Below are 26438 nucleotides of genomic sequence, written 5' to 3' on the forward strand. Positions count from 1 at the left end.
TTGTTTTGGAAATTATTTAATTTACAAATGATTACACTGCTTCTTAAAAAAACATGGTGTCAAATCTTACCAACTCTCAGTTCGTTGCATTGATGTAAATTGTCTTTTTAGCTTAATTTCCACTAGGAAGTCAATTTCTCCAGTAATGCTTCTATTCCTTTTACATTTTTAATCAGCTTCAACTTTGGGACAAGCTTTTTCAGTCCTTTTTTGACTGTATTTGATACTTCTTGATCAGCACTCCGGAGAAGGCTACAAGAAACATGAAAAAAAATAAGGATGTCAAAGGTCAGCAAGAAGGTTATAGGAAAAGAAGCTGTCCATGTAAGGACACAATAACTATTCAGGAAGAGTGTAGTTTAGGGCAGATTGTAAAACTCTCCAGAAAGCAAGAAATACTAAGCAAGTACATAACCAACACAGGATGAACCAGACTCTGGAAGGAACTACAAACCCCTACTCAAAGCAGGTTCAAACATTGGGTCACACCAGGCTGCTCAGGGCTTCACCCAGCTTGGGCTTGAAACCCCTCAATGCAGGACACAGCCCAACCTCCCTGGGCCCCAGCCCCATTGCTCACAGGGAAAAGGCTTCTCCTGATCTCCAGCCTCAGCCTCTCTCGTTTCAGGTTGTGCCACTGCCTGTTGCCCTACTGCCTCGCACGCACTGCTGTGAGGAGCCCAGCTCTCCTCCATAATATTTATCTTTTGGATATAACATATAACTATTACAGGTTACAGAAATGGCATATGGAACTTTATTTACACTAAGCTGGGCTATAATGTCTGCAGAGAGCCCTCTCATTACCCTGGGATTCTCCATGTTTGTATTAAATCAGAATCAGGCCCCAGATTTTTTATAAAAATCAAATAAAAAGCCAGCAGGGCAATGTAAAGAGAAGGTCTTGAGGATACCAGGTAACTAAGCAATTAAGCACATACAAGGAACTGTTCATAACTGGTAACATGATAAGCTTAAGTGACTAGCAAGCCAAAAACCTTCAAATGGACTGACTGAGTTAATTCTGAGTTTCAGAACTGCATGTAAGCGACAGATGGCTCTGAAAGCCAAAAACAAGTAAAAATCAAAAGAAGTATCTGAATTATTTTTCTGAAGTGTTTTTTCTTAAACTCAACAATTATTTTATGTAAAAAAATATTGCAGTTATTATGTAGGCCAGACTAAATTAAACTTATCATTGATGTATGACTTAGGTAACCTCTCAAATTCAATGCATACAGTTAAACAAAGATGAGATTAATTACTGCTTGTTAGCAATGTAAGCAGGTGTCACATGAAATGGAACAAAAGCAGCTGGCTATGTTCAGGTGTTCTCAGCTGTCTAAACAAAAAGGCATTAAACCCTTTTGTTTAGAGTCATCAAGAGAAGTTCAAACAACAAAGGATTCAGATTTAATTAAAATAAAAAACCAAAACCCGAAAAAGAAAATTCCAGCAAAAAAACAAGCCCCCCATACTTTTATCTCTCTTTCCTGTTAGGTGAGTTTCAGTATAGGTGAAAAATGTTTGACTGACAATTTGGGAGATAAACTCCTCTACTTGGTAACAAAGCACACTTGTCGAAGCCCTCTCCTGCAGTAGCAGCAGAGAGGGGGATGGATTGACATTCCTCACAGACTTTCACAGCTCCTGTGCTGGTTTTTGATAATGAGCCATTACTAATCTACTGTTTTTTCTCTAAGACTTCAAAAACTATTAAGAGACTGTTGTCACAGTGACAGCAAAACCGTTACTATGAAGTGTTATACATGAAAAAAATTCCACCTATTTACTTTGCAACTTTATTTGGACAATCAAAACAGCTTAGTACATAAACCAGCAATACCACATGTTAAGTGAATCTCCTTAGCGTTGAGTTAGGGAAAAAAAATGTCCAAGCATTAATACACCATCAGCGAACAAGCCTTTATAACAAATCCTTACTGAACATCTGTGCACAGGATCAGATAACTTAAAGGCATTAGATGCATTTATTGAATTCTAAAAGCCTGTTATGAGAGGCAAAGTATCATTGTAGCAGCTGAGCAATCTTAACATATGAATATTATGATGTTGTGTGAACTCATTTTGCACCTGGATTGCAACTACTCTTCTACTACCGGTTCTTCTCACTAGTGCTCAGAATTATGATGACTAAACACAGTTAGAATTCAACTCAGATTAACTAAGAGAAGTCTTGTTAATGAAAACAGCTTGTGATTGACCTTGCAAAAAAGCATGAATGTTGAAGTAGCCTCACTCTAAAGTCATAAAGAGCAGAGATGTAAAGCAAGCAGCAAGGAGCCTAAAGTAACCTTAAGAGAGGGAGAAGTGGGGTGGAAAAAAGGGAAAGGAAGTTTTTTTTTTTTTTCAAAATCATGCTGCCTGTTGGCTCACTGCAAGTTATTATGGGGAGTGAGCAGTGTAATGCTGACTTGGCAGTTCCAGAACACAAGCCACACACCTAAAGAAAAAACCCAAGGCTTCTATAACCTGATACTGGCAGGTAGCTACAAAGTGCAAACAGCAATGATTAACTCAGCTCTTCAGGTTTGACACAACAAAATCTTAATTTCAGACTGATTCCTGTGGGGTCTTTTTGATCTCACTAGCAGCACAGTTCACTGCTTTGCAGTTGTGAGCCAGTTAGCTCATCATAAGCCTTTGCAAGGTCTATTCCAAACACTTTCACTTCTGTATGAGGCATACTTAGGCTCCATAATTTGGCATCAACACATAACAGTAAGTTACAAAAAAAACACATAAAACAAACAACTGATTGTTGTGTGCTGCCACCAGTCACAGGTATTGTACCTATTTGTGACTATCTGTGGAGTGCTCTTTTGAGAATTCTGTGCTTATAAAAAAAATACATGGTAGGCCCAATTTAAAAAATAAATTTGATTTTTAATCTTAGTATTTTCCAGCATTGAGCTGCTTCCTAGTACTGAAAAAGCCTGAGCTGAAGAAACAACCTACGGAAACTCAGGTTTGAATTTTTCCAGTACGCTGTTCCATTGCAGAGTTTCCCGAGGCATGAAAGACAGTACATGGTGAGCAAAAAATGGCATTTTGCTGGTAGGAACTGCTACTGAAGTTCTCTTAGCTCTTCAAGAAATTAACCCTGGAAACTAATCAGAAATAGCCATGTGCCTTACATACCAACAAAGGATAATGGCACCTCGATTTACTTCTGCCCAAGTCTTCATATTCTGAATTCCAACACGTTCCACCAATGTTCTTCCAAAGCAAACTGTAAAATACAGGACAGAGGCAGAGAGAAGAAAAAAATTAGACAGTCCCTTTATATAAAGAAGCCTGTTAAAAGTTTTCTGTGGTTGTGATTTACTCAAACAGCTTTTAGCCACCAAGTATTCACAAAGTTTTGCTCTTACAAAATAATTGACTATCCAGTGCAATGAGTACCTTCATAAATGTCTGGCTGTTTCCAAGTATTGCTTAAGCTAGTTAGAAAATAGCAGCACTGTGTGACAGTTTACTAGTATAAAGCAGGCAAATTTGCTTCTTCTTTAAAAGGGTGTCAAAGGCTATTCATGTCTTAAAGAAAGCATTCACTCCAAAGAGGGAATTTTGGAAGAACTACATCAACACAATAAATAATTAATTACATGGAATATACTGCATATATTTTGCTCTGTTAAAAATGCTTGGTACGTAAGCATATGATGCTACAACTGAAGAAACAGAATTTGCACAGATTATGTTACTTAAAATTTCAAAGCTAATCCTTTACTGATGCATAAAAACCACTAGGAACCTTGCTTGTTTCAACTACACTGATGCTACAGGCCTCTGTTTGTTCAGTAGCTTTGAAAGCTTAAGGTGACTTGCAGATTCATTACCCTTATGGCACATGCAAAAGAAAAAGCCTAGGTTGACCTCCAGTCCTCAGCTGAATTTCCTGAATTTTAAGAAAACTGCTCTTACAACTTGTTTGCTGAGCAAACTTATTCACAAGCAATCAAAAAAACCCCACGCAACCTAAAAAGCTCAAACTTCCAAACAAATGCTTAAGCAATTTTTCAACGCTACTTTAGATAAGAATCCCATCTCAAGAACAGGCCGGGTTTTATTAAACTTATTCTCTATGTGGTAACATCTCAGTCAGGCTGGTCTATGAAAGACAGCTATAAAACTTTCCCCTTCCATATTTTTAATAATCCACTTGAGAAGTAGCCTCCTTCCAGAAACATTTAATAAAGCCCAATTAACTCTTATTTTTAAAGGTAACAACAGATATGTGCATGTAGTAAGAATGAGAAAGGGGGGGAAGTTTAACAAGGTCTGATGATTCTACAAAGAAAAGAGTCCTCTACACACCACATTATAATACGCCACCCCCACCCTTCTTCCATTTATGAGGTTTTTGTAAGAGAAACAGTAATCTCTATTAGGACATGGTGATTCACACAAGATTTTACAGTTATGTAATAAAGTAAGTTTAAAAGCTAAATTAAGATGAGAACATCTGTGCCAGATCTCTGCCTTCTGGAATATAAAGTCGAAAAGATGTCCTATTTTTGTGCATGAATTTTTGTAGTAACAGTTATAAAGCATTAACCCAGCAGCACTAACAACACAGTAAAGACTACAGTTCAGCTCACAAGCACTTAACAAAACAAGTATTTCTTTTAGAAAGACCTTACTTTTTCTATTATCTTTTAAACTGCTGTATTTTAGCAAAGCTAAGAGGACATTTTAAGCACAGAAATCAATCTTCTCCCAAATACACCTGAGTAAAACCCTGAGAAAAAAAACACAGCAGCACTTTCTTTGCAGAAAAAGCCAACATATTGCTGGCATGCTCTTAATTTAATAGCTCTTAACAGCAAAAAGACAGAAGCAATAATCTTGAAGGGTATGTTAAAGTTTCCATATATTAGTATATTCAAAGACATAAATGCAGAAGTCTTATTTTAGGTCAGGTAACTTATTATTCTGAACTAATTATTTAATCAAATAAAGCTGAATTTCCAGCATACCTTCTTTTCCATGGTCTCTCATTTTTTCATCTTGCTCTATTAACCATTTCAAAACCAGATGGCCTGCTGGGTGTTCTGCAATGTGAAGCTTTAAGGGGAAAAAAAAACCCAAACAAAATCAAATTATTTAATCATGACATTTCAAAATGTGGTTACATGTTTGTCCATTAATATTCCCGAGTGATTTATCCACTCTGCACTGTACATCACATCACTCTTACCCATTTAATCTCACCTATGCAAATATCAACAAGTCTGATATAAATATCTGAATAGTTATTCAAACTGACCATATCTACCTCCTCCTCTGTAATCTGACTTTCAGTAATATAAATCATATCAACCAATCTTTGATCCAACTCTTCAAAGACTTCACGCTTACTGAGCATCTCTTGGCCTAAATGCTTGTACAAGAACTTCTAGACCTCCACAATTTCAAAGACTCAAAAATTCACTACAGTTTGGTTCATGGGAAAATAAAAAGAAAACCTGAGGAGTTCATGCAAAATTCTGTAAAAAGCACATCATAAAGAAGGGAACAGACAGAGCAAATTCACAAGTATGAACATCTGGAGAGCATCTATGTTAAATATATTGTACATGAAATGTTTCATTTTCTAGTCTACAGACACAGCTCTAACTGAGATTAACGCAACAAAATAGGGGTGCACTTTGAAGAGAAGGTCATACTGTGAATACAAACAGCTATTATGTAAGACCTTTCCTTGCCTGGAGATACACATACAGGAAAGCTAAGAGACTCTTATGATTCTCCGTGTAAACAATCAAATTAACTACAAAAATCTACTAGCTGCTCAATAGCACAGTGGTAACATTTAAAGAAGGACTGTATAGCATGATTGTAAGCCACCTTCCCTCAGAGTGCTGAAAGCAGTTCTAAAGATTCAAGGTCATGAAATACCTTGTTCTACAATTCAGATTAAACATCACTCCAGATACAATAACATGAACTATGAAAGGAAAATGTTAGGAAACAGAGATCAGGTCTATTGTATGCATGTTATCACGTGTTGACACCTCACGTAAAGCAAAAACTAAACCAGACTTCATTTGAGTATTACAAAATAAGCATTCTCTCTGCAGGATCTCAGCGCCTTGTCCTCTGTTACGTTACCTGCCCATCACGGCCACCTGGAACCAGCTCTTCTGCTGCCAAATCAGCAATTGCATCTAGTGCAGGCTGGATGTCACCAAGAGCTGTTCTTAAGATGTCAGCAACCAAGACACAGGTAGCTTTATCTGTCACTACTTCTAGGGCATGTTCTTGCAAATATTCTAGCAAAGGTGAGGAAATGGCTTCCAGGAGTTCACGGCGGCGGAGTTCAGTATTCTTCTTACTGATGAAAGAGACAGCATGTTACTGTGGAAGACTTGCTCTGGATGCACAATAAGCAACTAGAAATTCAGAACATACATGCCATTTGAGACAGCTACAAATTATTGGAAGATAACAATAAAGCATTTTTCTTCCCTCTGTTTCACAAACAATTGAACACACATTGTGCTCACATTTTAAGAACACATGGCATAAGAAAGCATATAGTGTTTTAAGCTGACTGTCTGTAAACCTCATGGAGTTTCTTTGTTAACAACATCAATTTAGCCTGTTTATTTTCTATTCATTCTGTTATCTCAACTACAGAGATGTATTTCTTAAACAGCTCACTAATAATTTAAAACGGCTCCTTCTTCAAAATCTGGTAAGCATTGGTGCCAATACCAGAGACTGAATTCAAATTAACAATTTCCATTTTTATTGCTAGGTTTTGAGATACGCTTCTGTGCAACTCCAAACACCAATAATGCATCTTAAAAAATTTCTGCTACACCAAATTTGATCCATTAGTTTAAACAATGGACACATCATAATTTTTGCCCTCTTTAAAGGGGGTAAACTGCTGATGAGCAATACGCTGCTGGTCATCAATTATCATACATAAACTGTAAACCAAAAATGCAAAAAATAAGGAGTCCAGAATAACATATCTAATAACACTTCTGTTATTTTTATATATATTTACAGTACTTAAGACATATTATGAAGAAAACTGAAATTAAATGTATCATGACAAAGTGCCATGATGTCTCAACTCTAGGGAAAACAACTTATCCTTCATATCCGAACTACCTATACGCATTTCCATCTCCCTGTTGCAGAAGAGTGATGATTTCTGGAACAAAATGTGCAGGGTCCCTAGGACTTAGCAAGTACAAGATGACCTTCTTTCCATATTTGTTGTTTATTATATTGGGCAAAGAAGAATTTATTTCCTGTAAAAGTAAACAAACAGCAACAAAACATTAACAAAATAATAGCTCTGAGCCATCAGTAATTACTGATTACCTTTCAGATGAACAGCTTAGGAAAGAAAAAATACATACAATGAATAAGATTCATATCTACTTGTGAAATTAAATAAAAAACCTCTAATGGGAATGAAAGCTTGTAGAAGTGAGAGAAATAAAAAGAACACTAAGGTTTAACATGCATTCATCAATGCCTTGATGTCGCTGATTAGAAACCACTATATAAGAATATATAAAGCACAAAAAGAACAACACGTATTTTGGCATGTCACATGCTGCACAAATATAACCTCAGTAAAGTCATAACCTCAGCAGACCAGACATACAAAGGATCACCTACCACATGATCTAAGAATAACAGGTACCACGCTGACTTTCAAGGCAGTGTACCTAAGTACCTAGACAACAATGACAGCCCATGGGAAGTAAAAGACCATCTTTAACTTATGAAAAAACAATCAATGAGAAAAATTAAGTTTCACTAACAGAATAAAGGTGACTTCTGCTGAGAATATATGATTTGCAATTTATTTGATCATTAACATAAAATACTGGATATTTCCCAGGGTTCATCATTGGCTAGGAGTAACCACCTTGTAAACTACAGAGTGGGCACCCCATGCCCTTACGCACTAACACAGCTGAGGAAGAAACATCAATATGCAGGGGAGTTTTCTTGCTTATAGAAGCATGCTGCTGTAATTAGATGGAAGCACCTATGTTAGCCCCTTTGTTTATACTGTACTCAAATTTTTATCAGCTTCTCAACAAATGCCCTTTCATACAGAAACATGCATTTTATGCAAGTTCCAAGTACCACTGGAAAATCCTGAATACCATTCAGATACTCTTGACCATTATGATAATCCATTCCTGGTGACTTTTAATATACATATAACATTTATTATTATCAAAGCAAAGGAAGGCTGTACTTTGCAGGCTATCACCCTTCAAAACCCTATTTTGCACCATTAAAAACTTCTTGAGTGTTATTAGAAGACATATAGAGGATAACCAGGGGATCAGGCCCTGTCAGCATGGGTTTACGAAAGGCAGGTCCTGCCTGACAAACCCAATCTCCTTTTATAACCTGATGACCCGACTAATGGATGAGGAAAAGGTGTGGGTGTTGTCTGTCTGGACCTCCAAAAAGCATTTGACACAGTTCGCCATAGAACTCTCATAAAAAAACTGGCTGCTCATGGCCTGGATGAGCACATGATCTGTTGGATCCAGCACTGGCTGGACAGCTGGGCCCAAAGAGTGGTGGTCAATGGAGTCAAATCCAGCTGGGGCCAGTCACAAGTGGTGTTCCTCAGGGCTCAGTGTTGGGACCGTTTCTGTTTCACATCTTTATTGATGATCTTGATAAGGACTTAAGAGTGTATTACCAGTAAGTTTGCAGATGACACCAAGCTAGGCAGGAGTGTTGATCTGCATGAGGACAGGGAGGCTCTACAGAGAGACTTGGACAGATTGGATAGTTGGGCTAATGTTAATGATATGAGCATCAACAAGGCCAAGTGCTGGGTCCTGCACTTGGGCCACAACAACCCCAGGCAACGCTACAGGCTTGGGGAAGTGTGGCTGGAAAGTGTCTGGCAGAAAAGGACCTGGGGGAATATGAGCCAGCAGTGTGCCCAGGTGGCCAAGAAAGCCAATGGCATCCTGGCTTGTGTTAGAAATAGTGTGACCAGCAGAAAGAGAGAGGTGATTGTCCCCCTGTACTCAGCACTGCTGAGGCCACACCTGGAGTACTGTGTCCAGTTTTGGGCACCTCAATTCAAGAGAGATATTGAGGTGCTGGAGCAAGTACAGAGGAGGGCAACGAAGCTGGTGAAGGGCCTAGAGAATAAATCTTATGAAGAACGCCTGAAGGAGCTAGGAATGTTTAGTTTGAGAAGGAGAAAGCTGAGGGGAGACCTCATCAGTCTCTACAACTACCTGAAAGGTCATTGTAGAGAGGTCGGTGCTGGTCTCTTTTCACAGGTAATTAGCGACAGAACAAGAGGGAACAGATTCAAGCTGCAACAGGGGAGGTTTAGACTGGACATTGGAAAATTTTTTCACCAAAAGAGTGGTTAGACACTGGAATCGGCTGCCCAGGGAGGTGGTTGAGTCACCATCCCTGGATGTGTTTAAGGGTTGTCTGGATGTGGTGTTGGTGGATCTGGTTTAGGGGAGAACTTTGTAGAGTAGGGATGATGGTTGGACCCGGTGATCCCAAGGGTCTTTTCCAACCTGAATAATTCTATGATTCTATGACAATCCTTCCAGCGACAGCTGGAAAAAGATAAATAGAACAATTTAAAACGATGTCACTCTTTAATAATACAGAGCTTGGTTGATTGCCTTTAGGCCAATGAGAGAAATGTAGAAACAGAGAAAAGTGGTGGGAAGCTGGCAGGAAATCATAAGACAATGTTCTTATTTCAAACACACTGCTTAAACCTAGGTGAAAATGAGTTTCAGTCAACTGAGATGAACATCAGCTTGATGCAGCACTGTAACTACAAATAAAAACCTCTTACTGTAACCTTCACACTACAGTCATGGAAAAAAATATTTTCTGAGGGAAAAAAACCCAACAAAACCAAAACCTCATTCTGCTGAGTATGCACATTCCACCTCAGATGTATGTGAAGTTCATTTATTAATTAAATGGACTACAAAGGCACCAAAACATTTCAAAACTTAAAAGAGGTAAAGACTTTGTTTAGTACAGATAAAACACAAAAATCATCTGCACTTCTAAATCAACCTGTAACACAGCCCTTTTTGCATAAAAGATAACAGACACATTTTTCTTCAAATCCTCCAAAAGTGTATTTACCCCACTGGTTCTGTGGTTCCAATGCTTTACAGTCACTTTCAGTGCTGAAACTGTGAGAAAATACCAGGAGAAACTGTAAACCACATAGGTATGCTGCCTCTTGTTAATAACGTCTCCCAGGCACTGCTTGCTTGGTGTAATTTTCACACTATAATCTGCCAGAATCCTGACACATGCCAAGCTCACAATGGACAGTTCCAATCACAAATAAGAGATTTAAAGCATATACATAATCTTTGGTCCTGGATTAACACTCAGTGAAACCAAGATATGATGAAAAGGACAGACTTTCCTTGAAGGCTTTAAAGAGCTTAAAACCTTGACTTTCCTACAAATTCCCAGACATTCTGCCAATCCACAGAAGTGCTAAGTTTTATAACAGTAAAAAAAAAAACAACAAAAAACCCACAAAAAACCCAACTTGCCCAAAAATGCTTTTTCTACTCCTTCAAATCCTTATTATTTTCTTTACATACTTTAAACTACATTTTAGCATGGACAGAATAATAACCAGTATAAGGTGTTTTGGATGTCTAACTGCTCTTTAAGATAATTTTACAGGTTGGATTCTTTTACAGAGTAAGTTTCAATGCTTGATTTCTAAATGCTTCCACCTCATCGTCTGCTACTAGTTTTCATTCACCATCTCAAGACCTGTTTTTTATCTTATCTGATATTTCTTCCCTTTCCCTGACCTCCTGTCACTGTTTCTGACCTCATACCCCATGGTCAGATGGGCCAATTCTGTATGTGTGAAGGCCGCTCTTCCTCATTTCCTTTCCCTCTTCTATCCAGATTGATGCAGGAGGGTGACCAAACAGAATACTAATACACATACCCAAGAACCAAAAGTCACCATCACACTGGGACGCTTTCATCTCTCTCCACCCATCAGAGAGGCAGACTTCGGGCCAAAACTCAGACTAAAAGATCTTAGAACTGACACATTTTGCATGTAAACATAAATTTAAGTACACTTTATGAAACCCCAAAAGGGAGCAGATGCAGATTAGGTCACACTATTCTAACTGTTCATTCTGTAACTCTGTGTAGGTGCAACAGAACAGTTAAGAGTGCTCTCGTGTTTCAGACATCAATCTGCATCCATTTTGGAAGCATGTTATCAACATAAAATAAAAATGTCAAGTTTTGAGAATGAATGCAAATTAATGGTTTCAGCACCCAACAAAAAGTCTCCAAGAACTTTTTCATATTTGAAGTAACGATATTTGATATTCAAGCCTGTTGCCATGTTCCTGAAAATTTACTGTAGTGTATGTTGAGGTATCACTTTTTGAGACATTACTTCTGCAATAAAAGAGCTAAATGTGCTAAACAACCTTTTCTTACTAGAAATTTGCACAGTGAGGACATTCTGGGCATGGATATTCTTGACATTTTAGATTTGCCTGTGAAATGGGTAAGGTGACATCCTCATTCTGAAATTTTCCACCAATTTAATCTCTTGATTAAAGAAATTAAAGCAGAGCCCAAACTTCTATAATAAAGACGTCTTTAAAGAGATTTCAGTCATCCATTAGCTGGAATGAACATGTACAAAATCAGTAATTTTCAGCAAGCACTGAATCTAGCTTAAAAACTGATGCAAATAAATAACTGAAGAGAACATATGAGAGTGCTGAACATCTATGAAAAGAAGAAAATCATGATGATACACAAATACAGTGAAACATAAAAGGTGGGAAAGGAATTAAGTGATTTGAAAAAAGTGGTCGGATTCCTACTCTTATCCTCCTATACATTAACGAACTCAATGATGCTATTTCATATACTATTTTAGGAAAAATTCGATTACTTACAGATATAATTAACTGTTTCACCAGTTTGGTGTCATCGATGCAATCAAATGCTGCCAGCAAGACCAGATGAGAAAACTCACCCTGCAAAGATGAGACAGCAGAAACCACATGCAGTCAAGTTCTACAAATCAATATATAAATGATATCTGCATTAATTGACTTAGTATCAATATTTCTGAGAGTATGTCTCAAAAATGACACAATATGAATGAGAAGTAAATTCTGTCTAGTGAAAAAAGACCAGTGTTTAGGTTCTCTCTGAAATCAAGGCTTGTTAAGAGATGCATGTTGTTAAACAAAGGCAGATTAAGTTGGTCTGCCACAGTAAGTTGATATACTGCTTTATCACATCCAAGCTACTAACCTATTCCTACTGTTTAATCACCATTTGAAATCACAGGATTTGCCTTACAGGAATACTACATATAGATTTTATTTCCATGGTGGATTTGCTTAAAATTGAGATAAATCACGTACAGTATTTTTGGAAATCATGTCTCTGCAATAAACTGCAGAGTCTCCACTGCTGGAGAGCAAGTCTCTAGCAGACTCAAAAGGGCACAACTCAATTCACTTGTGTATCACTATGACTGCATCAAAGTGAAGCCAGATCTTCAGTGCTGCAGTGTTGTTTTAGCTACTATTTAACTATTGTCTCATATTTCTACAGAACATACATTTTGTAAAATGTAACAACTCATTCTTGTACTAGAAAATTATAGGAAGAAACATTACTTCCACAGTGGCCTTCAAAGCAGGATGCACAAGACGATCTGTTGTGGTGTAGAAAGAATGTGGGGGTTTTTGTACCATTAATAAATACATTTAAAAAAAACACACTTGCTATCTGTATATCATGCTTTTAAAATTTCTATTTCTGTGTATGTTTTATAATGTATACTAGTACAGCAGTACATGTACATAATTTATAAATAAAATGTGATATTTAAAATATTAAAAATAAATACTGGGAATGTATGCACAGGGTTATGTGATCAAAAAACTTGGGAGACCACTGATTGAGGCCATGTCAGTTATTAGGGAACAGAACAATACAGCAACCAGGAAGGAAAAAATTTTAAAGGCTTTTCTTCATAGTTGCAGTTTTGCACAGCACTATGAAATCTGGTTCCAGCTGTTACTCTATAGGTGCTGCAGTCTTGACACATACACGTCACTCAGAAAAAAATTAAATAGAGTTCTTCCATTATAGGTCACATCAATATTAAGTCATTCTGAAGCTTCCTAACCTAAAAAGTAACTGACCAACATGTAAGAAATACGAACATTCAAATGGCCTTTCAAATTATATCCCCAACCCATCTTTTGTTCTTCTGTGTATACTTGTTATCCTTCTTCCAACCAAGGAAAATGAACTAATGAGCCATATGAAGAAGCAATATAAAGTGGGGCTCAAAAACAAACAAAAAAGAATAGCAGAAAAAAATGTTAAAGAGTTTATAATTAATTCAGTTACTTTAAAGAGGACAGAACTACATGTATTGCCCAAAATGAGGCTTCTCAGTATGTCTCTAAATATTCCATAAAGCTCAGTATATTTTATATTACCTAGTACATCGCCACTATTTTAAACCTAGGTTTATTAAGATCTCATAGTTTTTTCCAGTGCCAAAGCACATTAAAATCAGCCTCCATCAAATCACTTGTGTTTCAAAGGCCATAAAATAAATGTTTAACACTCACCGTTGCTATTTTTTCTACATATGTCTTCATGGTTTTCACAATTACTTTTCTGTCCTATGCAAAAGGAAACAAGAAACTCAGATGAGCCTAAAATGCCAGTGATTCTGAATAACTAAATTGTTATTTACACCTTCAAAAAGGTAACCTTCAACTTGTGTACCAAAGCAAAGTTTTATTTGCCAACTCATCTGCATAAGCGGTCAACACCTAGAAACTGTGAACTGTTAAACCTGAACCGTGAATGATTCCTTCCCCGGGAGGTTCTGTGATAGCTTTGTAAGTCCAGTTCACTAATGGGAGATGCCAAAAAGGGCAACTTGGGGAAAAAACAAAACAACCCAAACAAAAACCAAAGAACATCAAACCACCACATATGCAAGCCAAGGAAGATTTTTTTGGCAGAAAAGTTTCCTCAGTGCTTGCACTTCTGGCTCTTGCGATCACTGCTCAGTCTTCTTCAGATGCATTGCTACCCCTAAATCCCTGCCACTTAGAATCATAGAACCATTAAGGTTGGAAGGGACCTTAAAGATCAACAAGTTCCAATCCCCTGCCATGAGCAGGGAACCCTACCACTAGATCAGATTTCAGGGTTCCTTGCCACTTTGTATTTTTTTTCTGCACTTTTTAACAAGCAGACTGTTTTCATAAGTAATCTTTTTTAAAAAAAAATTACTTTAAATACCAAAAAAGGTAGGAAGCATTACAATATTCTTTACTGTGAGAGTGACAGAGCACTGGAACAGGCTGCCCAGAGAGGTTGTGGCGTCTCCTTTGCTGGAGACATTCAAAACCCGCCTGGACAAGTTCCTGTGTGATGTGCTCTAGGTGACCCTGCTCTAGGTGCTCTAGGTGACCCCTAAGATTCTGTGATTCTGAAATATTTCCAAATGATGATGGTATATATTATACCTAAAGTATTTCAGAATACTGTATTAGCAGAAGAAACTAAACAGTTCCTGTAACATTTTCTAAGTCTTGGCATTCCTAAGCCAAATATCATTGCACATTATGACCTCTTTACTGTTCTCTCCTTACTGACAATTTCACTTGCATTAAGAAATCCACGGGATGAATAAATGACCAACAATCCTAAAATGGAAAAATTTTATGTATCATCTCCAAGAACTCTGCTAAAAATAAATGGAGACGCTTCCACTTTAAAAGTTCTAACAAAAGCACTAGATTCATTAAAAACTACTACTTTTATTTGTCAACAGGTAACACGGGGCCACTTTTTAACCTTGCTCTCAAACACTTAACTGCACCAAAATGTGTGCTGGTTGGAGGACCCATGTGAGCAATGACATTCAGAGTCTCAGACTAGACTGTTATTACAGAGGACTGGGTAGACAGAAGCCAAACAATACCTTAGGAGTACCATGCCACAAGCAGTGCATCGCTACTCTGGCTCCATCATGGGTGTGTGCCAGATAGATGACAGCCTCTCTGATAGCTTCTATCATTTCCTAGGGAAGAAAAGGTGATGAAGCAAAAAGGTGAAGGAAGAGGCCAGAGAAATCTCAAGGCAGGTGGGTGACAATATAAGGATTTTTTGCCTGCCTACAACACAATAGAGAGCATCACTGGCTCTACAGAACCACTCTCACTGTCTTGACCTATGAAAAATGGTCTCAAAAGTAGTCCAAAACAGTTTAAATTACAGAAACTTTCTCCTCCATGATGAATGTTCATCATATTCCTCCTATGAAATCAGGAGTGTATTGAAGCTTGTCAGTTTTCCTGTTTCATACAATTCAAGGAAGGCTGCTCAGAACTCAGACTAGAATTACGAGAGACAAAGACAACCATTCATTTAGAAAGAAAATATTTTAAGGCAATGCAATTTTTTTATACATACGGGGTATTCTCCAGAAAACAAGAACTAAAAGGTCATTTAAGCACCAGGTAATGTTATAAATTAGACATGACAAGATTCAGACAAAAGTTAGTCCTCATATCAAAGGAATGAGGTTCTGAAACCTTTTGACAAATAACACCATCAGCCAAAAAAAGAAAAACCAAACACACCCCTCCCAGGTTACTAGATACTGCCTTTGTTATTACCTTATAGATTTCTTTGACATGAAGCTACCATCTATCTCCCTTTCTGTCACTAGCTTTTTGTCACTCTCTTGTCAAAGGTTCCAAGGATTTTACCATTTATTTAGAAGTAGCTCAGTCACAGCATGATTGGTATCACTAGCTATGGGCACAGGCAGGTACAAATCTATAAAAGGGGTTTCCAATCCCCAAAGACAATATCCATATGCTACCATGTCTGCACAAAAAATGAAGCAAGGAGGAAGAGATACACCCATACTCCTCTGACGCAGACAAGACTGTGAATCCAGAAGTATTCTGCGACAAAGCATTACATGAAATTGTACACAGGAACTTTTAATTAGGTAAGATCTGGACTCAGAATAGGCCACAAATAGTCCACCCCACTACCCTTATCTTTGGGTTTGTTAAACAGTAACAAAGAATAATTCAGGAGTCCAGTCAAGCAAAAGCCGCGAAGAGACAGGAAGTCCAGGAGGCTCCACCCGGCCTGGAGAGAGATGATGCTGAACGGCAGAACTAGGGCAAGGCTGATGGGCAGCCTGAAGACAGATGAAGTCAAGCAGCATACCAGCTTATTACAATGTGACATCATGTAGATGGATTTAGGATTAGTTTTTGCAAGAATAGCTGGGGTAAGCTTAAAACCGAAATGTAACACAGACACAGTGATACGAGCCATATGTTTGATTCAGGGAGAGGCTGAAGACAAAGTTTCGTCTGTTGACAAGAAGGTCCCAATCTGACTACAGTCTGGTCAAATTTTTTGGACAATGGCTAGAAGCAGTTAAGAACCTACACATTGCAAAGCTAAACTACTAGAAGGAACATCCCTGGCTTTAATTATTCTCCAGCTATTGAGAAGAACCATTTAGCATGGAGAGAGAAAACATCAAAGTCATTCCATTAGCTGTTTTTTGTTGTGTTTTGGGTTTTTTTTTTAATTCAAGTATCACAAATGCTATTGTTTCAGTGTGACAGCTCACTGTGACTGTAAATTTCTACTCTCCAGTCATCTATCTGGAATCAGCAGATGTGTAATACTTAATAAATTTAAGATGTGTATTTCTGTCTAGTTATTTCACAACACTTCCATGACAAGAAGAAAAACATTCCACTGAAAGGCAAAAGAAGAGAAAACCAACCAAAAACATACTTACCGATCTTTGTTTTGGAAAAGCGTAAGTGAAAAAGTCCAAAAATACTTTATGTACCAGTGAGTGCTTTATCACAGCCTCTCTGTATTTGAGAAAAGGAAAATAAGCAACAAGTGACCCAAAAGTAATACTTTTAACACTGCTAGTCATACTTCATCTGTATTTAAAAAGAAAAATTTAGGTAGTGTGCTTCGCAGAAAAGACACAGTCAGTCTCGATTAGATGTTCAGCATTTACAATAAGTAGAAAATTCTACCAAAACTTAAAAATTCTAAAACTTAGCAAAATATTTTCTCCTAAAGACCTCTGGAGAAGCTTATCCAATAACGCATTACAGAAGCACACCACGCTGTGGGACTTCTACCAGTTGTTTAACTGGGCAGAGGACAAATTGGTTCATAGAAGCTCAAAATTACAGGAGTTCAAAATTAAGGTAAGATATTAATTATGACACTTGGGACAAAACCATAGTTACAAGACAATAATGCTACGGCTTAAAAGACTATCAATAACACCATCATATGAGCTTAAAATTGTATTGATATCTCTGCCTGTTTGTATAACAGAAACAAACCAGTTCATGCTATATTGTCACACCCTAAATCTATTTTTGTCCTTACTTTTGTGCCATGGGTGTAAGAATCTGTTTCATTTCATCCAAGATGGCCTCCCTCTTTTCTGGCTGAGCTTCTAACACTTTATCCAAAGTTGGGACAACTGCTGTCTGAAATGAACGCACAATCAGAAATATAGTTGCTCCCAAAAGGTACTGGAGTTCATAGCAAATGACAATCTTCAGTCCCTTTTCAATCAAAATTCATCAATAATACTGTATACAAAATGAATATTCCACAAAACTAACAGTTTTTACAATTTTAAAAATAAAAAGCTTATCTACTTTTAGTATGTCAGAAGCTGTATACTCAAAGAGTTTCTACAAACTGAATATTCACCATGAGCAAACAGAAGGTACTTCTGTGGTCTGAACTGCTTTTTGTCCGTTATGGTCAGCTCCTCATGAGACTATCAGACACAAGGTAAAATACACAAAATTGGCATTGTGTTAAGGGACTCCTGAGCTAAGGAGAAATCCTGCATGACAGTTATGCATATGTCAGGAGGTAACAGAGCAACAAGTCAATGAACTGAGAAGCTAACCCAAGAAACTGCAGTTCAAGAACAGCGGAGAGAAGAAACAGTATGATTAGAGAGAAAATTAGAAGACATGTTTTTCTAACCATCGCTGCTATGGAGGAAAAGGGGGAGTGGCGACACGGAGGCTGGGGGGGGAAAAAGTGAATCTCACATTCCATGAAATTACAGGTGTCATTAAGGATTACACTGTAATTTCTTAAAAACCCATATACTGTTGAGTCTCATGTTTGCACTGCATTATAGGGCTACTTAAAAGCACTGATGCCAAGCATGCTGGAATGACAGAAGCGAACACTGCGCTTCATTTCAGAGGGTCTTTTCTCCAGTACAAATTACAGTCTACCAGCACAGCAAAACCTCTTTTTTATTACAGTATTGCAAAATGCTTTACAACTTGTAAAGAAATAACAGAAAATGCAATATAGTTCAGAAATTAGATGTTAATTTCTTATGCAATTTTAACAGAAATCCTGGGTTAAAATTGCGCTGTGCTGTATACTGGGGCACAAAAGTCACTCTTGCGTAGTTATTGAGTAAAACAGTTTTGTACTTCGTAGCAAATAAAACTATTTGTGCCTGTAATGGGAACCTACTTTCCAAATCAGCAAGAAAGAAGGAAAAACAGAAGTCAAAAGAGAGTAGGTAGTACTTTTAAAAAAGGTTCCCATTGTCTGGTGAGGATCTGCATCTAAACGGTTTTGAAAGAGCCTGGACTCAAGTCCTGTAGCCTACAGAAAAGAGAGCAAAGTAAAAAACTAAGTCTGAAAATGTACCTTGTAAATCTGGAAAGTGTTGCCATATAGTTCTTCTGTCAGCATATTCCTCTGCTCCAGAATGGCTTTGTCATTATAGGCATATTCCACCACAGCAGATGCTTCTGCATGACGGAGCATTTTTTTCACATGGCCTTTAAAGCTTTTTATTATCTCTGCAACTTGTGGTTTTGTCCTGTTTTACAAAGAAAGAGACACAGCAAGAGTTACAACTTGAGAGATATGCTAACCTATCAACAGTTTTATTTTTTGGAAGAACATTTAGGTGGTAAAATTTAGGACAGAAACCACAAAATACATGGATCTCTATCAGCTTTATGACATTTATGAAAATAAAGCCAGAAAGCCAGGAATCAAGAAATCACAAGGCATTTTGAGGAAAAGAAAATAAATCAGCGTTTATAAATAAGGAATGGCTTCCTGAAATACTAAGCAAAAAAACATTTTAAAAGCCAGGGTTTTTTATAAGGCAAAGATCAACTTTGAGCATGTATGTGAACTTCTTTGGTATGTTTTCCTCAATGTATAAGCACCTGTAGCTTCACTTTTTGAAAAAGGAAAACTACTCTTAGCAATACCAGACACTTTCCTGCCTCATCACTATTACAAAGATGTTTCCAGAGACATATTTTTTAATTCATGATTGATGGACTATAAAGAGAATGCAGCACAGCAAAGCAAATTCACTTCATACTTACCCATACATAAGAAACTTCTTCACAATATTTCTGGAATATTTTGACTTGCTCAGCTCTACTAGGCTATCTAGAAGAAGGCAAAAACATTAGCTAGTTTGATTTTTCTCTACATTAGCTCTACAAAACAAGATGCCAAACAGCTATAAGAGCTCCCTAGGAACAAAGCACCATTTCAGCAGAAAGCTAAAAACATTCAAGAGAAAATAATACAGCTTGTTTTAATGCATCCTAAGAACAAGACAGAAGCACACAGGCAAAATGCAAATGTGAAGAACTTACCTTTCAACTCTTCAAATGTCTCCTGCCTTTGCTTCTCATTACCGTACTGAATAAAGCACTGGATCACTCGAGTTGAATCATGTGCAAATGCCAGCTACAGGACAGAAATATTTCATTATCCTAGGCCCTCTGAATGGCATTAGGCACTAAATTCATTTTAATGCACTTGCTCTGGTATAGTCTTATGCTGCACACAGCATGTAACGCCAACTGTAAAAGTAGTTACCTGTTTATAACAAATTAAGTTTTAAGTTTTGCTACTGCTTTACAATTACTCCATTGAACAAAACACAGACCATACTTACAATTGCTGACAATGAAGGACATGCACTGAGGTTTTAATACTGAAAGAGAACAATGCAATGGTATCTTGTTTTCTCTCACGTTCTTTGTAATTTCAGAATGACTGTGGTGATACAGTTCCATTTCAGCGTGGAATAACAAGAATTACTTTATATTCAACATGTATTTCACTACAAGTTCATACATTTCAACAATTAAGCAGAAAGACTATTAGTATAGGTGAGCATCAGAACATTAATTTCCCTAAAAGAATGCTGCAAAGCAACAATTGCAATTAATCACAACTCTGAGTGGCTGTTTTTGAACTTCAGTTAGCACCGAATTTCACTGGACTAAAGCTGGTTGGCAAAGCAGACAGCCTTAAATTTGCCAGCTGACAGACAAAGCATCGCAGTGCTGTCCTGAAATCCAGGTGCCAAATGCAGCCTCCCAACTCTGCTTTTGTCCTTTTTTACTCACAGTTTAAAAAGTCTCTGCAGTTTCTGGAAGAACAGGTTACTGCTATATTATAATAAGTTTGTTTATATTTCACCATTCTTTAAAGAAGCTTTTCTGAATTTGTGCATTACGGCATCAGTTTTCTTACACTTTTTATTTTTCCACGAAGAAGCTTCTGCAGTTCATTCATGAGCTTTTCTCGTGTTTCCTTATCACATTTCTTCCTACCAGCAAAAAAAACCATAAAACAATCTCAATTGAGGAAACAGCTTTTCTGTAGTATGATTCACTTATATCTATAAATTAAGAAGTGAAATATTGTCATTAATTAAGCCGATAGATGGAATTAAGCAGTCTCAATTCCTAGAAACCAAACCAGATTTCCACACTTCCAAATTAGTCTTTTTTGAGTAACAATGTTATTAAAAGCACATAAACTCACGTCTGCAGCCAGGGTCATTTACAGATCTAAAGATCTATAAGTGTCTTACAGCCAGAACTGCAAAGCACAGACACCCAGAGCAAGTAAAATTAACTTCTCCTCCTGCTGTGGGGCCCCAGTTCCAGACTTACACCTGCCCCGAGAGAGTATACAAACCTCCACAAAAAAATTATGCAGGGATCTCACTGCAACATCAGACTGAATCAGTGCATACTCTGTGCTTAAGGATTAAAGTAATAAGGTAACCCCTTAAGCATTTACTCACAAATTTTAGCCTAAAATACAAGTGAGTTCAATCCAGATATTTCTAGCACCATGGGTCACCACACTCCTCTTGAATCAGCTACAGAATCACATGCAATGTTATCTTTCACCCATGGAATCATTTGGAAATAGTTTAATAGAATTACAAGAGGAGAAAGAGAGTCTGCTTGCAACTTATGACTAGGAGACAACTGAATGAAAGAAAAAAAATAATCGTTATTACCTTCTCATACTTTCCCATATTTGCTTTGATTTTACAATTATGTCGTAATTACTTTTATCATTCAGTTGCCTGGTTTGCTTTAATTCCTTCCTTTTCTTTTTGAAGTCATCCCACTTTGGCTTCTTAGAATCTGACCCTGAAAACAAAAATAAGCACATTTTCTGCAGTCAGTGAAAGAGGAGCAATGGCATCCTTTATCAGCACGAACTGTGGCACCTCTGTGACATGAATTGCTAACAAATTCCAGGACCTTTGCCTGCAGTTACCCAGCTAGCTAATACGAAAGTACAAATATTTAGTAAGTATGCTAAGCTAGCAATTACCACTTCTAGAATACTGTAAAATCAACGATTCTTCCTCAAAGCTCTGTCAAAGAATTCACTGCAAACCTATTAATAGCTTGAAAATTGACCCAAAATGCACCTAGCAGCCTGCAACTGCCCCAGGTAGTTCTTCCTTATTAGTTCATCCTCTACTCATACATCACCTCTTGCCTCTCTCAAAAGAACCCAAACTCAAAGGTGCATATTGAAATCTCAGGGAAAGGAAAAAAAAATACAGCTTTTTTACATGCTTAATGTTTTAATTCAGTCAAATTCCTTAAGCTTGGAATTTTTTTATACAACAGCTGCGCACTGCCACATAACAAACTCAATTAAGGTAACTGTACAGAAAGTGCCACAAAGGAGTTACGGAAAAACTTCAAGTATTTTATTTACTTTTGTTCATACCATGACAAAACCCATCATATTATATTACATGGTTTCACACCAGCAAGTCAAACACACAAGCTAACCATTACTTCTCTATGGAACACCCTGAACACCTTCCTCTCTGGAGGTGTTCAAGGTGAGGCTGGATGAGGCCTTGTGCAATGTGGTCTAGCGGGAGGGGTCCCTGCTTATAGCAGGGAGGTTGAAACCTGATGATCTTTAAGGTCTTTTCCAACCTTAACCATTCTATGATTCTGATTCTTTAACAATAAAGACCCAGCTTTAAATTTTTAGACCTTAAAACACTGCTTCTTGGTACTTAGCAGCAGGTACTTAACTGTCTTAACCATCCAAAACCCATGTCCTTTTTTTACAAAGCATATTTATTGTTTTTTTCTATCACTCTCCCACAGCAAAAAGTGACCAGCAAAAACAGTAACACTTTGCTTTGAGAGCAGTGCCACACACAGCAGCTTTCAGTTATTCTTAGAAACAACATTTAAAGGTTTGTTTGAGGTTGTGGGCTTTTTCTTCAGCAGCTTAATATGAACATTCTGTTGCTATTAAATTCCAGACACCTACTGCGTATCCCATGTGAAGCCATTCTGCAAACATGCAACAACAGCAACAATAAAATACTCAACACTACCTACTGTCCTTCAAAACACTGCTTTTCTGCAGAACTTCAGAATCCCTCAGGTAAGATTCCACCCCTCATTTTACTGTGCTGCTTAATGGTCACAGTAGAGCTTTGCTTCACAGCAGAGGAAGAAACAACATGAAGTTGCCATGTACCAGAAACAAAGTTGGAAAACCAAAATCCTTTTAAACAGTGATAAAACCAGATGTTTACTTAGTCTCTCTGTATAAACACAGAAATAAGCTGTAAAATGTAAAAAACACTGATAATATCGATGTCTTTATATATATATATATGTAAAAGAGATGTATATAGCTCAGACAACAGTAAAATATATATATATTATATAAAGGATAACCAACATTCTTTCATTAATTTTTGAATTCCAAATTATGTAGCTAGTAATTTTAGAACAGGATTCAATTTCTAAAATGGCCTATGAAAAACTCTACATATACTCCAAATTTATGTGAAAACAGCCAGTTGCAAGCTAGCCACTTAATCATGTGATTAAAATTATCATAGCTTTATGACAGTATTAACATATATTTAGATTTGATACTGCATTTTTTATTTCAAAGAAAATTTGTATCTGTTAGTTCTCATTACTTTGGTCTCAAGCTTAGTCAGGTGGGGTAAATTTTTCCACAAAAAAGACTAAACCTGAACTAAGCTTGGAGTCATTCAGCCCATTTTGAAAGGCAGGGGGAAAAAGAGAAGTCAGAGATTAACAATGTGTTTCCCAAAACCTAGTTTCCATTGATAAGCAGGCTTAAAATTTGCTCACCTCCCTCTTCACCAGCCTGGAGTTTCCTCTTCTTTGCCAGCTTTTCTGATTGCTGTTTAGTCTTGAATCGGTTGACACCAGTTTTTCCAGGTCTAAACTGCCCTTTTACAAATTTATTGGAAATAGATGTAGGTTTTCCTTCCTCATCTCCTTTTTTAATACGTTTCTTTGGTGGACCCGAATCTAGTAACCAAGAAAACAGAAATTAAAATGCTAGCCTAAAACAAATGTTTATTTAAAATAACAAATTACTGTAACAATAACTAAACTTCAACTTTCAGATAACTTTTTGATTCTAGACTTTGCATTACAAAAGTTTATCAACTTCAAATGTTTTAATTAAAAGTGTTTTAGGTCAATCAGAGCTAAAGGGCTTGCAGTGCAATTTATTTAAAGCATTTCAGCTTCACTTTTTCCAAGTTATTTGATGTTACAGTCAGCAGTTTTGAATCCCACACAGAATAGTAGAATGACTGGGGTTGGAAGGGACCTCTTCAGGTCACCTGTTTCAACCCTCCTGCTGATGCAGGGTCACCCAAAGCTGATTGCCCAGGACCATTACCGCCTCCAAGGTGGGTGACTCCACCATCTCTCCAGTCAGCTGCTGTCAGTGCTCACTTTTCTGACGTTTGTTCAGAGGGAACCTCCTGTGTTTCATGACCTCAGATCCTGTCACTGGGCACCACTGAAAAGAGTCGGGCTATGACTGCATGCTCCCTTTTCTGTATACAATGACAAGGTCTACCTCAGCCTTCTCTTCTACAGACTGAACTGTCCCAGCTCTCTCAGCCTTTCCTCACAGAAGATATGACCAGGATCCTTCATCATGTTCATGGTCCTTTATCGGTCTTTCTCCAACATGTCCAAGTCTTTCTCATGCTGGGAAGCCCTGAACTCATCACAGCTCTCCAGGAGTGGCCTCAGTGGTGCTGAGGAGAGAAGCATCCTCCTCCTATCACAGCCCAGGATGCAATTAGCTGCCTTTGCCACAAGGGCACAGGGCACACTCAGGTTCCACTTTGTGATCACCAGGAGCACCAGGGCCCTTCCTGCAAAGCTGCCTTCTCCCAGCACATACCAGTGCACAGTACTGTTGCCCAGCAGGTACAGAGCTTTGCACTTCTTGTTGAACTTCACGAAGCTTCTGTCAGCCCATTTATCCAACCTGCTGCGGTCCTCTGGAGGGCACCATCGGTAAACTTCCTAATGGTACACTCTGCCTTATCACCCAGATCATCAGTGAAGCCACTGAACAGGACTACACCCCAGCACTGGCCTCTGGGGTACAGGGCTAGTTAAAAGGCCTCTGACTAGATCTTGTGCCACTGACAGCCACCCTCTAGGCCCAGCCATTCACACACTTTTCAAACTACCTCGCCATCTGCTCATCCAGCCCGGAACTCATCAGCACCTCTGCAGGGAGAGCAAGGGAGACACTGAGAAACGCCTCACACAGACACACACACAACACACACTGCCCTTCACTCATCTACCAACACGGTGACTTCATTACATACACTTGCCACGACAGAAAGTTAAGCCTGCGCAGGCCTGCGCAGAGCAGTAATCACTCAGCCAGAGTCCTACTGAGGAGCCTTCGCCTTCTACCCATTACCTTTTTTAAACTTTCTTTTCCCGGGTGGCACTTTCCCACGAGGTGCTTTTCCACTCTTCCCCGCGAACTTCTTTTTACCCTTGGCTTCCATCCTGGCAAAGCCTGCAACCGAAGCGAGAAACAGCGTGCCTGGCTGCCCACAGCCCCCCCGCTGACGCAGGGCGGCAGGGGCAGCCCGCGCTCCCGCAGGGCGCCCGGCGGAGTCGCGGCCTCCCCGCCCCGGGAAGGCCTCCCCGGGCCGGCCAGCCCCGAGGCCCGGCAGGGCCCTGGCGCAGCGACCCCGCTGGCCAGAGGTGCCCAGCGCAGGCCCGGTGGCCGTTCCCGGGGGACGCAGCCCCGGGGACCGCGGGCAGGGGCTCCGGGAGCCCCCCCGGCACCCCCCGGCACCCACCCGTCCGGCCGCACACGCGCTGCCCCGCCGCGCTTCCCGGCCTGCTCTGCCGGGCGCGCCTCCTCATTGGCCCGGCCGGCCGCAGCCGCGCGACAGCGCCGAGCAGCCCTGCCGGCGGGGGCGGGCCCAACCCGCCCTGCCCGCCGTGCCGGGCTGTGCCGTGCCGGGCCTGGCCGTGCCCTGCCCACCCTGCCTTGCCGGCGGGCGCCGGCCCAACCTGCCCTGCCCACCCTGCCGTGCCCTGCCTGGCCGTGCCGTGCCCTACCCACCCTGCCCACCGTGCCGTGCCCTGCCTGGCCGTGCCGTGCCCTGCCCACCGTGCCGTGCCCTGCCTGGCCGTGCCGTGCCCTGCCCACCGTGCCGTGCCCAAGCAGCGGCGGCTCAGACCGGACACGAGGACGGAAGTTCCTCCGCAGCAGGAGGGGTGGGACGCTGGAACGACAGCCCGCCCGGGGAGGTGGCGGCGCCGCCGTCCCTGGAGGTGCCCGCGGGCCGCTGGGATGCGGTGCTGGCGGACGCGGCTCAGGGGGGAGCGTGGCAGAGCAGGGGTGGTGGCTGGACTCGGGGGTCCCAAGGGTCTTTTCCCACCGGATGGTTCCGTGATGAGCGCCGGGGAACACCAGGTGCCGCCGCTTCTGGGCGCGATCCCGCGCGGGCCCCTCGCGTGTTCTGCCGGGCGGGGGTGTCGCTGAAGTCGCCGCTCCCGAGCGGAAGGGGATCCCTGCTCGTAACTGGGAACTTCCACACTTGTGTGGTTACAGGAGCTGTGGCAGGACGTCAGAGCACGGCGCATGCTTCTGTAACCCCG

At 39.6% G+C, this 26438-nt stretch overlaps 1 protein-coding gene across 5 annotated transcripts; it reads right to left on the bottom strand.

The window, feature by feature from the left end:
* PUM3 (pumilio RNA binding family member 3) lies at positions 1-26438 on the bottom strand. Of its 5 annotated transcripts, none has more exons than XM_051642349.1 (18): positions 26219-26438; positions 25240-25341; positions 23625-23807; positions 21485-21620; positions 20704-20779; positions 19815-19908; positions 19536-19602; positions 18838-19012; positions 17530-17633; positions 16913-16991; positions 15059-15157; positions 13689-13742; positions 11985-12065; positions 7153-7295; positions 6139-6361; positions 5004-5091; positions 3163-3253; positions 1-252 (listed from the first exon to the last, which is right to left on the bottom strand). In XM_051642349.1, exons 1-18 carry the CDS (start codon positions 26421-26423, stop codon positions 123-125), a joined length of 2130 nt encoding a protein of 709 aa, XP_051498309.1. In that variant the 5' UTR covers positions 26424-26438; the 3' UTR covers positions 1-122. The 5 variants fall into 5 exon arrangements, with proteins under 5 accessions (XP_051498309.1, XP_051498310.1, XP_051498313.1 ...); XM_051642350.1 differs by lacking the exon at positions 26219-26438 and adding an exon at positions 25948-26037; XM_051642353.1 differs by lacking the exon at positions 26219-26438 and adding an exon at positions 25987-26007.

Source organism: Apus apus, chromosome Z (assembly GCF_020740795.1).
Source record: "Apus apus isolate bApuApu2 chromosome Z, bApuApu2.pri.cur, whole genome shotgun sequence".
Classification (NCBI taxonomy): domain Eukaryota; kingdom Metazoa; phylum Chordata; class Aves; order Apodiformes; family Apodidae; genus Apus; species Apus apus.